The sequence below is a fragment of the Antedon bifida genome, chromosome 8 (genome assembly GCF_963402885.1).
Source record: "Antedon bifida chromosome 8, ecAntBifi1.1, whole genome shotgun sequence".
NCBI lineage: Eukaryota > Metazoa > Echinodermata > Crinoidea > Comatulida > Antedonidae > Antedon > Antedon bifida.
The window spans coordinates 45460-59324 of record NC_136233.1 but is presented as its reverse complement, the minus strand read 5'-3'; the positions used below and the strand labels follow the sequence as shown (position 1 = coordinate 59324).

Below are 13865 nucleotides of genomic sequence, written 5' to 3'. Positions count from 1 at the left end.
TACGGAATGTGGTGTAAAAGTTCTGTAAACTTTATTTTCATTTATTTGTCTAATACAGTAAATAAAAATAGGTCTACACACAATACATAGACAAGGAACAAGAAAAACAACAGGTTCTCTAAACCTATAATAGGCAATAATCATAGAAACCAGCATGTATGAAAAGCGGCTCTTTTTTATATTAAAGATGTATATTGTTCCCAAAAAAACTATTTTATTGCTTTAAATTACAGTATTTTCATGTAAATATTTTTTTCAATCCAATTTTTGGTCAAAGTGAATGACTAGTATGTTACATTTATTAAAATGGCATATTCATAAACATTTTAACAAATTTTTCAGAAGAATAAAAAAAAGTACCATTATTAATATAGTATTACCAGGGAAGAGTGAAATTACGATTACATTTTACACTATAACAAATGACAATAACATAAACTAACAAGATAAACTAGAATTTAATTCGTCACTTTGACGAATTATAGGTGATCATTTTTATCATTTTACTGAAATTAATTTTTTTTAAACATGCACGTACGTTAACATACGATCGGAAAATGTTGATGTATGCCATCCTATTATATGCTTATAGTGCTGAGTTGTGCCTATATGCCATATACAATATGTACAGTATATACTGTATATCTATATACAGTGTAGCATAGGTGAAATTACGGAACACACATGTTCTAATTTTTTGGCATGATGACGTTATCAAACTAAACTTTAAGATGACAATTTCGAAAGATAATTAATTGAGCAAAAAAATATAAGATTTGGAAAAAAATTTGGCACGTAGAAGCGCTGTGCGCGCTCTTTGAATTGTGTATAACTTAGACGAAAAATATGAAAAAACTACTTTTTCACTTCAACTGGCCATATGTTAACGTCACAACATCCGATAGGCTTAATTTTTATATGAATTAATATCTACATTTCATCAGCTTTCATAATAAATTATAATCATCAAGGTAAACCTTCAATTCTGAAGAGCTGTAAGATATTCAAATTTACTGCGAAGGTGAAATTACACGGCCTACGTTATTCAAGTTTTTACGCGTGATGACGTCATTAAAATGAAGATTGTGTCAACTCATGATAAAGATAATTAATTAAGCAAGCACATACTGAAAGTTGTGCGAAATTCGAGCACACATAACCAAGATGCGCTCTGTTGAATGTGATAACCTACACAAAAAGATAACAAATCCTAATTTTTAAATTCAAGTGGCCATTTGATGACGTCAAAACATTTTGTACGTAAAATGTGTACATGAATTCATATCTACAACTCAATGGCTTCCAGAATAAGTTAAAAAAATCGGGGGTCATCTTGCATTCTGAAGAATTATTTTCATTTTAAAAAAGACCTATTTTTCACCATTTTCAGAACTTTTGTAAAATTAATGTGCGCATTTTGTCATTTTTAACGTGCTCGTATAGCGTTATTTTAAGTCGGAACTGACTCAAATTTGGTGAATGTACTTAGGATGGTGAGTAGAATGAGATTTGTAAAAAAACTTCATATTTTTTACGATTTTTAAGTATCGCGCGCGCAAAAACGCATTTTTGCGCAGTAATTTTTTGATACACGCAAATGGCCTAATTCTTGCTCTAAATTGATCAAAACTTAATTTTGAGCGTTTTAAATTTTTAACGCGCGATATCACGCGCATGAACCTACGTGCGCGTGCGTTTTTATTTGCTAATATTTTTACCCTTGATCTGAAGTTTACGTGTAGTGAATTTCATTAATATGTGATAATGAATTATGGAGATATGATTGATAATGTGATTTCGCAAAATGGCGTATAAATGTCGTCACGGATGAGTGATCACGCTGGAAAGCTTATTAGGATTAAGTTATATTATTTGAAAGATATTCTGAAATTTTTGTAATCATTGACATTAAACTTTTTGAGATAATTGTTACACAAAATAGTGTACAGAAACAATAAAAAGAAAAAAAAAAATAATAATAAAGATTTTATACAATAACAATAGGTGATCATTTTATTCTAAATGATCACCTAATAAATATAAAGTCAGTAAAGATAATAATAGATAATTATATATTTTAAATCTAGAATTTAAGTACGAGTATTTTGTGTAATCGCGATTACGAGTACGAGCATTGTGTACTGCAGCAGCGGTGAAGTTTTACATCCGGGACTTTCAGTGCGGCTGCGTAGTAGTATTAAAATTGGACTTAGTCAGATTTTTCCTAAACGCTTCGAAGTCGCCATTATTTTTAACCGGTACGTGTTGAGACGATTGGCTAGTTATTTAGCTGTTGTTTTTTATCAAGATAATTTAAGAATACTATCAACCGATATGGTAAGTATAATTGTGAATAATGTATGAATAATTAGACAGGTTTTCTGAGTCGTATTACTTTGTTTTCGTACAAAAAAGCTAGGCCATAGTGTACCAATTTCGATTTCCGTTTTATCCATGAGATTCCTCCTCGATATAGGAAAGTGGGAAGGGGTTACCTACTTGTGTTTGGTGGTACAATTTAACAGACAGTAAAGGCTTTTTCTAGTCGTAGGTAGGCCCAGTAACTTTGTGTCATTTATTATTTAATACTATTCTTGTATATTTTTTGTATTATCTATTTTACTAAGGATACAGACGACGCTATTAAAACAAAGAAATCGTCAGGTAAGCATTCATTTCTGTTGCATTCAACACATTCTAAGTTTAACCCATGTGTTCAGGCCAGACGATGTAAATGCAATCCACATGCTATATCTACACCTTGAGACAATTGGGCCTCTGTCTTGGGCATACCTACAAGAACACATCCCTCTAGGAAAATGATGAGAAAAGATGGCCAATAAAGAAGTTGGTGAGTAAAAAAAAAAAAATAAAAATACGTCATGCTGTAGTTATTGCTACAGCATAACGTTGCAAGACCCAGTACACACTGCCCATTCAGCCATCCGACCGGCTTGCGACATATAGGCGTAGATATAGCCTGGGGATTGATGCAGCCACTTTGAATAAAATATCTATAATATAAAAATACAAATAACAAATATTAAATTTAGTTTCAATTCCAAAAGAGGCTTGAAACAAATTTATAAAGCGAATTTTAAATTTAAAAGCTTAATACTATCAGAAACTGGTAAAAAAAAATTATTGGATTACTTGCCATTGTATACTCATGGAGGAGTTCTTTTTAAAATAAGGTTTCTTTTCATTGACTACAGAGCAAAATACATTTAAAAGTATCAATATTGAGTTCCATAAGTGATTTGATTGTTGCATTTCTTATATTTTTCATGATAGATAAAAGCAATTCATCAACAAACCATATAAAACAAAAGATGAGTAGCCCTTCAAAACATGTGAAAAGTAATCATCACACTAGTGATGTATCAGATAAAAAACCTAATGACAAAAAACACAAAAGTTCTTCTTTAACTGATGGATCATCAAAACCTAAAAATGGAGTATCATCTTCTGGAGATATACATAAATCTAGCAACCAGCACAATTCATCAGCCCATTCTAAGCAACATTCAGGAGAAAAGAAATCTAGTTCAAAGACTATTAAACCCAGCAATCAGAAGGTAGAAAAACGTGTAAAAACAGAACCTGGGGAATTTAAAGTAAAGAAAGAACCAATGAACAGGTAAAATTGTACAAAAATATATTGTTCAAATCTTGTAAATCCTAAGCAAATCGGTAACACTGTCATTTTCTTATTGTTAAAATGACTGGCACTGTGTATACACCAAAACCCTCCCAATACTGAATACTCTTAGGCCTGCTTGATATGGGATACCCTTAGGCTTGTCTAATATGGGATACCCTTAGGCTTGCCTAATATGGGATACCCTTAGGCTTGCCTAATATGGGATACCCTTAGGCTTGCTTAATATGGGATACCCTTAGGCTTGCCTAATATGGGATACCCTTAGGCTTGCCTAATATGGGATACCCTTAGGCTTGCCTATTATGTTTAATTTTTCCAGAAATGTTGGTATCATATTCTGAATGTGTTTTTAATGGTAATGAAAGAATTTAATGGCTTTTGAAATTAGGAAATTGGTCTGTTTTGGGAATGAACTTTATTTTGTTGTATAATTTTGTAAACCATTACTTGTTAACAGTTCACCGAAGAAAAAAGTGGATGGACATTCAAAGAATAACAGTGTGGTGGTAAGTTAGTTTTATACATCACTTTCACTTTACTAATAGTAACAATATTCTGTAAGTAGATAAAATGTTATGTAAAAATAAAATTATGATTTAATTTCAGGTTAAATCAGAGAAAAGCCTTAAACGTCCTCACTCAAGTGCAGATGAATCCAGGTGAGAATGTTGTTGTTTTGAATTAGAGAATTGTATGTCTTGGTTCTGTCAATGGAATGTTATTCAGGGGCGCACATCTTTGAACACATTGTCCCCTTCACAACAAATCTTCAAATCACAATTTTATCAACTTGTTATCAACAAAATTGAAACAAATTGATGAAAAGTGCAATATTACAGGTAGGAACAGTCAACGCAACATTGCTGCAAACTTGCTGAAAACATTGCTACGGGCAGTTATAATTCACGCAAGAAAAGAGAAAAACATAAGTACTGTATGCGGAGATAAACCAGGTCAAAGGTTATGGCAACTAATGTTGACGAGCAAACCGAGCTGGTTTGATTTCAACGTAAGGACGTAGGCACAACACAAGCGAGTTGACACAGTTTAAATAATTAATCGCTTGTTAATGGTTATTTGATTGCTTTTATTATATGTATTATGATTATTCACAGCATTAAAAAAATTAAAGTAAAAGAAGAAGAGGAACCCAAGAGAAAAGAGGTGAAGACAAAGAAACGAAAATCTGAGGAAGTGGATGATGATTTTGTAAGTAGTATTGCATACATTTTCTCTAAAGCCAGTAAGTAATAAAATGTGAACAAGTTATTATTATTATTATTATGAGAATAAACAAATAATTTTCCATCTAATATCTGAGAAAATGACTTGATTTGTACTACTCACGTAGTATGGATGCATTTTTTGTGGTCTCCAAACCTTATGTCACATTTAATGTATTTGACAATTTCTAAATTGTTTTCCAGGTTTCAAAAAAGCAAAAGGACAAAAAACACAAAAAAGCTAGTAAAGATAAAATTAAAGGAGAATCAAAAAAGAAAAAAGAAGAGGAAACTGTATGGAAATGGTAAATAATATTGGTTATTATTTATTTAATTTACATATCATTATAATTAGTTGGATGCACATCAAGTTAAACCTCTGTTACTCTGTTTATGGTATTTTATGAATTGGAAAAAAGAGATTTTTAAATTGAGTTTTTACCCCATATTGTGAGCCACTGCCAAAATTGTCAAATGTTGTCATGTTTCTTCACAGGTGGGAAGAAGAAGGGCATGCTGATGGTGTTAAATGGAAATTTTTAGAACACAAAGGACCTGTTTTTGCTCCAGAATATGAACCCCTGCCAAAAAGTGTCAAATTTTACTATGACGGTATAATAATAATTTGTTGTCAATTATTTTTATTTGAGACACTATAAAGTAATAAAGAGAAAAAAGAAAAGTGATATTTCCTGATCACATTTGTTGTTGTTTTCAGGAGCTGAAATGCAACTGAGTGCTAAAGCAGAAGAGGTTGCTGGATTCTATGCACGTATGCTTGACCATGATTATACAACAAGAGATGTATTCAATAACAACTTCTTTAAGGATTGGAGGAAGGTCAGTGACAAATATTCACACAATATTTGTTTAATGATACAAATTTGGTTCCTAAATCGCCTTATTGGTTTTTTTTTAGATGTAAACATATTTCCTAGCTTTATCTTGCTGTTCAGCTTGTATTTATATTTCATCAATATGTTTATATTATATTTAAGTTAATCCAATATTTAAAGGAATATTTGGTCATAATCAAAAGTATTCTGTGTTTTTATTTTGTCTTGTCATAATAAAAGTTTTTAATTACCACAGGAAATGACAGATGTGGAACGAAAGACTATAACTACCTTAAAGAAGTGCAATTTTAAGAAAATGCAGGAGTATTTTCTTATGAAAACTGAAGAGCGAAAAGCGATGTCCAAAGAAGAAAAAAATGTAAGAAACTATTATTATGAACTTTATTATAAATGTTCAGTAAGTATGTTAAAAACAATTAGATAAAATGTCAAAATATTGCAGCCATATATTTCCATCATTTATATATAAAAGTTTCAGGTTTAACTAAATTTGGAAATATAAAAAAATTGAGTAATAATTATTATTCTTGCACAATAACTTTGTTTTAGAAAATTAAAGAAAAAAATGCAGAAATACTGGAAGAATATGGCTACTGTACGATCGATAGTCACAAGGAAAAAATTGGCAACTTTAGAATTGAACCACCTGGTCTGTTTAGAGGAAGAGGAGAGCATCCAAAGCAGGGAATGTTGAAAAGAAGAACATTAGCTGAAGATGTTATCATCAATTGTAGCAAGTATGTGGTCCTTTGTTGTCAGGGGTGGTCTTTGCATTTGTTATCAATTGTAGCAAGTATGTGGTCCTTGGTTGTCAGGGGTGATCTTTGTATTTGTTATCATCAATTGTAGCAAGTATGTGGTCCTTTGTTGTCAGGGGTGGTCTTTGCATTTGTTATCAATTGTAGCAAGTATGTGGTCCTTTGTTTTCAGGGGTGATCTTTGTATTTGTTATCATCAATTGTAGCAAGTATGTGGTCCTTGGTTGTCAGGGGTGGTCTTTGCATTTGTTATCATCAATTGTAGCAAGTATGTAGTCCTTTGTTGTCAGGGGTGGTCTTTGCATTTGTTATCATCAATTGTAGCAAGTATGTGGTCCTTTGTTGTCAGGGGTGGTCTTTGCATTTGTTATCAATTGTAGCAAGTATGTGGTCCTTTGTTGTCAGGGGTGATCTTTGCATTTGTTATCATCAATTGTAGCAAGTATGTGGTCCTTTGTTGTCATGGGTGGTCTTTGCATTTGTTATCATCAATTGTAGCAAGTATGTGGTCCTTTGTTGTCAGGGGTGGTCTTTGCATTTGTTATCATCAATTGTAGCAAGTATGTGGTCCTTTGTTGTCAGGGGTGATCTTTGTATTTGTTATCATCAATTGTAGCAAGTATGTGGTCCTTTGTTGTCAGGGGTGGTCTTTGCATTTGTTATCATCAATTGTAGCAAGTATGTGGTCCTTTGTTTTCAGGGGTGATCTTTGCATTTGTTATCAATTGTAGCAAGTATGTGGTCCTTGGTTGTCAGGGGTGGTCTTTGCATTTGTTATCAATTGTAGCAAGTATGTGGTCCTTTGTTGTCAGGGGTGATCTTTGCATTTGTTATCATCAATTGTAGCAAGTATGTGGTCCTTTGTTGTCATGGGTGGTCATTGCATTTGTTATCATCAATTGTAGCAAGTATGTGGTCCTTGGTTGTCAGGGGTGGTCTTTGCATTTGTTATCATCAATTGTAGCAAGTATGTGGTCCTTGGTTGTCAGGGGTGATCTTTACATTTGTTATCAATTGTAGCAAGTATGTGGTCCTTTGTTTTCAGGGGTGATCTTTGCATTTGTTATCAATTGTAGCAAGTATGTGGTCCTTTGTTGTCATGGGTGATCTTTGCATTTGTTATCAATTGTAGCAAGTATGTGGTCCTTTGTTGTCATGGGTGATCTTTGTATTTGTTATCATCAATTGTAGCAAGTATGTGGTCCTTTGTTGTCAGGGGTGGTCTTTGCATTTGTTATCAATTGTAGCAAGTATGTGGTCCTTTGTTGTCATGGGTGATCTTTGCATTTGTTATCATCAATTGTAGCAAGTATGTGGTCCTTGATTGTCAGGGGTGGTCTTTGTATTTGTTATCATCAATTGTAGCAAGTATGTAGTCCTTTGTTGTCAGGGGTGGTCTTTGCATTTGTTATCATCAATTGTAGCAAGTATGTGGTCCTTTGTTGTCAGGGGTGATCTTTGCATTTGTTATCAATTGTAGCAAGTATGTGGTCCTTGATTGTCAGGGGTGGTCTTTGTATTTGTTATCATCAATTGTAGCAAGTATGTAGTCCTTTGTTGTCAGGGGTGGTCTTTGCATTTGTTATCATCAATTGTAGCAAGTATGTGGTCCTTTGTTGTCATGGGTGGTCTTTGCATTTGTTATCATCAATTGTAGCAAGTATGTGGTCCTTTGTTGTCAGGGGTGGTCTTTGCATTTGTTATCAAATTGTAGCAAGTATGTGGTCCTTTGTTGTCAGGGGTGATCTTTGTATTTGTTATCATCAATTGTAGCAAGTATGTGGTCCTTGGTTGTCAGGGGTGGTCTTTGCATTTGTTATCATCAATTGTAGCAAGTATGTGGTCCTTTGTTGTCAGGGGTGGTCTTTGTATTTGTTATCATCAATTGTAGCAAGTATGTGGTCCTTTGTTTTCAGGGGTGATCTTTGCATTTGTTATCATCAATTGTAGCAAGTATGTGGTCCTTTGTTGTCAGGGGTGGTCTTTGTATTTGTTATCATCAATTGTAGCAAGTATGTGGTCCTTTGTTGTCAGGGATGGTCTTTGTATTTGTTATCATCAATTGTAGCAAGTATGTGGTCCTTTGTTGTCAGGGGTGGTCTTTGCATTTGTTATCATCAATTGTAGCAAGTATGCTATTTAATATTTCACTCCCAAAATGCTGTCAGTTCTTGCGTTTATTAATATTACTATTTACCCCTTAACACTTTAGGGATAGTAACATTCCAGAAGCGCCAGCAGGTCATAGATGGAAACAAGTTACTCATGATAATAAAGTATCATGGTTAGCATCTTGGACAGAGAATGTTCAAGGTCAAATTAAATATGTTATGTTGGGTGCATCTTCCAGGGTCAAGGTAAAATATATTTTTTTTGAATTAGTTAATATTAAATAAAATCTAGAATTTAAATTCTTTTTAATTACAAAATAAATGCATGTTTTTACAATATAAGAATTAAAATAACTAAGTTTAATTTCTAACATTGGTAATTAGAAAGTTTTTTCTCTTTTTAGGGAGAGAAAGATTGGCAGAAATATGAAATGGCCAGATCTTTAAAACAGCATGTTGATAGAATTAGATCTCAGTACAGGGAAGATTTCCGTAGCAAAGAAATGCGTGTTCGACAACGTGCTGTCGCTCTGTATTTTATTGATAAGGTAAGTTTTCCCACTTTTATGCATTTTTATTAGATTGCATGAATGATATACATGTATAGTTTGTCAAGTGATTTAATTGAAACCTCTATTACTTACAGCTTGCCCTTCGTGCTGGAAACGAAAAGGATGAAGAAACAGCTGACACTGTTGGATGTTGCTCACTAAGAGTTGAACATCTAACCCTTCATGAAGAACTAGATGGAAAAGAATTTGTGGTTGAATTCGATTTTCTAGGAAAGGATTCTATAAGATATTACAACAAAGTTAGTGTTGAGAAAAGAGTAAGTATACAAATTATGTTTGTTATTACCTTATATGATGGAAGCATAGATACAATTAAGGATTGGATATTATTATTATTATGTTTGTTATTACCTTATATGATGGAAGCATAGATACAATTAAGGATTGGATATTGTTATTATGTTTGTTATAACCTTATATGATGGAAGCATAGATACAATTAAGGATTGGATATTGTTATTATGTTTGTTACAGTATTACCTTATATGATGGAAGCATAGATACAATTAAGGATTGGATATTATTATTATGTTTGTTATTACCTTATATGATGAAAGCATAGATAAAATTAAGGATTGGATATTATTATTATGTTTGTTATTACCTTATATGATGAAAGCATAGATACAATTAAGGATTGGATATTCTTATTATGTTTGTTATTACCTTATATGATGGAAGCATAGATACAATTAAGGATTGGATATTCTTATTATGTTTGTTATTACCTTGTATGATGGAAGCATAGATACAATTAAGGATTGGATATTATTAAATTATGTTTGTTATTACCTTATATGATGGAAGCATAGATACAATTAAGGATTGAATATTATTATTATGTTTGTTATTACCTTATATGATGGAAGCATAGATACAATTAAGGATTGGATATTCTTATTATGTTTGTTATTACCTTATATGATGGAAGCATAGATACAATTAAGGATTGGATATTATTATTATGTTTGTTATTACCTTATATGATGGAAGCATAGATACAATTAAGGATTGGATATTATTATTATGTTTGTTATTACCTTATATGATGGAAGCATAGATACAATTAAGGATTGGATATTGTTACATATATATTGCTATATTTTTTAAACAGCATGAAATACTAAACTAATTCATGAATTTTTAGGCATTCAAAAACTTGAAATTATTTATGGATAACAAGCAACCAGGAGATGACCTGTTTGATCGACTAAACACTACTATTCTAAACCGTTACCTTCAAGAACTAATGGAAGGCCTTACCGCTAAGGTTTTCCGTACATTTAACGCTTCATTTACCCTGCAGAATCAGCTCGATGAGCTTACAAATCGTAAGTAACCCACTCTTCATAAGCTGTTTGTGTAAAATTACAAAGTGCTTCATTGAAGACAGGCTTTGTTCTTTATAAGACATAGATGTTGACATACATACAATATTCCACCACAACTCAACATATCTGACCACCACCACTACCATGCTGCCGACCATCTTTAAATAGACAAAAATACTTTATAATTTAATATTTTTATATTAATCAGTGTGCTCAACAATATGGATGGATCGAACCCCAATTAATTAAAAAATACTACCTTGTATGACCAAGTATAATCCCATGCTCGAGTATAATACTACCCCATAATATATAGGCTACATTTGCACACAAGACTTTTGACACCATTATTATTCGGTTTTCTTTCTTTTAATATATAAAAGCTGATGACAGCATTGCTGCTAAGGTCTTGTCATACAATCGGGCAAATCGAGCTGTTGCTATCTTATGTAACCATCAACGTGCTGTGCCGAAAACGTTTGAAAAATCTATGACAAACTTGCAAGAAAAGATCAAAAAGAAGAAAGATGATGTCAAGAAAGTGAAGAAAGAGTATAAAGCCATGAAAGTAGAGTACAAAAACAGTAGAAATGACAAGCTAAAAATGTAGGTTAAAACATTTAATCATTCTCTTTAGTCGTAATGTGTATAGTACTACTAGTATATATACTAATGTATATTTATAATGTGTATAGTACTACTAGTATATATACTAATGTATATTTATAATGTGTATAGTACTACTAGTATATATACTAATGTATATTTATAATGTGTATAGTACTACTAGTATATATACTAATGTATATTTATAATGTGTATAGTACTACTAGTATATATACTAATGTATATTTATAATGTGTATAGTACTACTAGTATATATACTAATGTATATTTATATAGCAGTAGCTGAACAAAAAGCATTCTAATTTAAAATGGCCCTAATGAGAAAGAAAACCAGCAAAGGCAATTAATTTCAGGCTTACAGTGATCATACAACATAGTTGTCTATAGAATATTGGAAATATAGTAGGTATTGTGTGGTAATGCGAAATAAATTCTATTTCATGATATCTAGAGCATTGGAAAAAAAGAAAAAACAAGTTGAAAGACTGGACGAACAACTGACAAAATTGGAAGTATCTGCTACTGACAAAGAAGAAAACAAGGAAATTGCCCTTGGAACTTCCAAACTGAACTATTTAGATCCAAGAATTTCTGTTGCTTGGTAAGTTGCCAAACTATACACAAATCAAACACTGTAGCTATGTCAATGCTAGTTGACAAACTATACACAAATCAAACACTGTAGCTATGTCAATGCTAGTTGCCAAACTGTACACAAATCAAACACTGTGTAGCTATGTCAATGCTAGTTGCCAAACTATACACAAATCAAACACTGTGTAGCTATGTCAATGCTAGTTGACAAACTATACACAAATCAAACACTGTAGCTATGTCAATGCTAGTTGCCAAACTGTACACAAATCAAACACTGTGTAGCTATGTCAATGCTAGTTGACAAACTATACACAAATCAAACACTGTGTAGCTATGTCAATGCTAGTTGACAAACTATACACAAATCAAACACTGTGTAGCTATGTCAATGCTAGTTGACAAACTATACACAAATCAAACACTGTGTAGCTATGTCAATGCTAGTTGCCAAACTATACACAAATCAAACACTGTGTAGCTATGTCAATGCTAGTTGACAAACTATACACAAATCAAACACTGTGTAGCTATGTCAATGCTAGTTGACAAACTATACACAAATCAAACACTGTGTAGCTATGTCAATGCTAGTTGCCAAACTATACACAAATCAAACACTGTGTAGCTATGTCAATGCTAGTTGCCAAACTATACACAAATCAAACACTGTGTAGCTATGTCAATGCTAGTTGACAAACTATACACAAATCAAACACTGTAGCTATGTCAATGCTAGTTGACAAACTATACACAAATCAAACACTGTGTAGCTATGTCAATGCTAGTTGACAAACTATACACAAATCAAACACTGTAGCTATGTCAATGCTAGTTGCCAAACTGTACACAAATCAAACACTGTGTAGCTATGTCAATGCTAGTTGACAAACTATACACAAATCAAACACTGTGTAGCTATGTCAATGCTAGTTTTGTTTGTAAATTATTTGGATTTATCACCTTTTATTTATATTTTTTAATAACGCATGTTGTAAGGTATAGGTTTAAAACTGTATTTTTATTTTGTTCTTTAAAGGTGCAAGAAATGGGAAGTTCCACTAGAAAAAGTGTACAACAAAACACAACGAACAAAATTTTCATGGGCCATAGATATGGCTGATGCTGACTATGTATTTTGATGCTAAAGATTTTGAAGTCTGACTTCCAATGTATAGCTTAGTTTTGATTGTCTACTTGCTCAACATAATACATTAAGGTTGAATTATCTTGCCTTGGAAAGTATTGCACACATGCCAACAATTTTGTCATATTACCCATGTAATGAAATTAAACTACCTGTTATTCAAAAGTAATTGAGGAGTGGTTTTGAGTAAAGCCTAATGAAAGTAATTGAGGAGTGGTTTTTAGTAAAGCCTAATGAAAGTAGTGTGCATGCATTGCAATTCAGTTTGAGTATGCATTTGAAAACATTATGATGCTTGAACTCAAGCTTTGGTAAATCATGAATGGGGCGTTGTAAGAGGATCAATAGCATGCAATTTTAAATAATGTATTTCAATAGCACTTTATGTTTTGGTTTGTTTTTAAATAACCCATTATCATTGATTATTGAATTATTGTCATGTATTTGTTGCACACCAGTTAATGTAAATAATTTTTGCTGTTTAATGTTCAGTTGCAGCTTATTTTACTAATTAATGTGAAAACAGGTTATAAACCAAACAGATGACACATTTTGAAAAATTCTTTGACATAACATTTTTACAAATGAAATCTTCACTTTTGTATAAAATAAAAAGCAAGGCTTAACCTTCTTGTCAATCAAATTTGAATGTTTTTAAATATGTTTAGTAATAATGTAAACAAAATTAGTGTTACTAATCTTGATGGTTGTTGTTTACAGATTTGTTTCAATTTTAAAATAACAAATACTTGAATCTTTTTTAATGCTGTATTATAGCTGTATGTGTAGGTAGTAAACAATGATGGTGAATCTGTTCACCTTATTTTGTAAACATTGTCTGACTATTTTATTTACTTGCTTTAATTATTTAACTTCTTTGTACTGTACTCAATGCAAAATGCATAGGGTTTTGTATATTATTATGTGGTCCATCTAGCCAAAAAAAAATTAAAACAACCAAAATATCAATAGTGTTGTAAA

The 13865-nt window shown here is 32.0% G+C and overlaps 1 protein-coding gene across 1 annotated transcript; it reads left to right on the top strand.

Moving 5' to 3' along the window:
• The first annotated feature begins 2197 nt into the window (after positions 1–2197).
• Positions 2198–13716, top strand: LOC144851130 (DNA topoisomerase I, mitochondrial-like). The gene is made up of 18 exons (XM_078708672.1): positions 2198–2337; positions 2628–2664; positions 3295–3640; positions 4122–4170; positions 4271–4323; positions 4780–4873; positions 5092–5192; positions 5384–5499; positions 5606–5727; positions 5980–6102; positions 6294–6481; positions 8715–8859; positions 9018–9161; positions 9260–9442; positions 10333–10516; positions 10900–11122; positions 11595–11744; positions 12777–13716. Exons 1-18 carry the CDS (start codon positions 2335–2337, stop codon positions 12877–12879), a joined length of 2364 nt encoding a protein of 787 aa, XP_078564798.1. The 5' UTR covers positions 2198–2334; the 3' UTR covers positions 12880–13716.
• Positions 13717–13865: the final 149 nt, after the last annotated feature.

What these genes read in the sequence shown, in the direction of transcription:
- LOC144851130 (XM_078708672.1), top strand. An exon ending in AAGAAAGAACCAATGAACAG is followed by an intron (nt 3,641 to 4,121) that starts GTAAAATTGTAC and finishes ACTTGTTAACAG; the next exon opens with TTCACCGAAGAAAAAAGTGG. An exon ending in GAGGAAACTGTATGGAAATG is followed by an intron (nt 5,193 to 5,383) that starts GTAAATAATATT and finishes GTTTCTTCACAG; the next exon opens with GTGGGAAGAAGAAGGGCATG.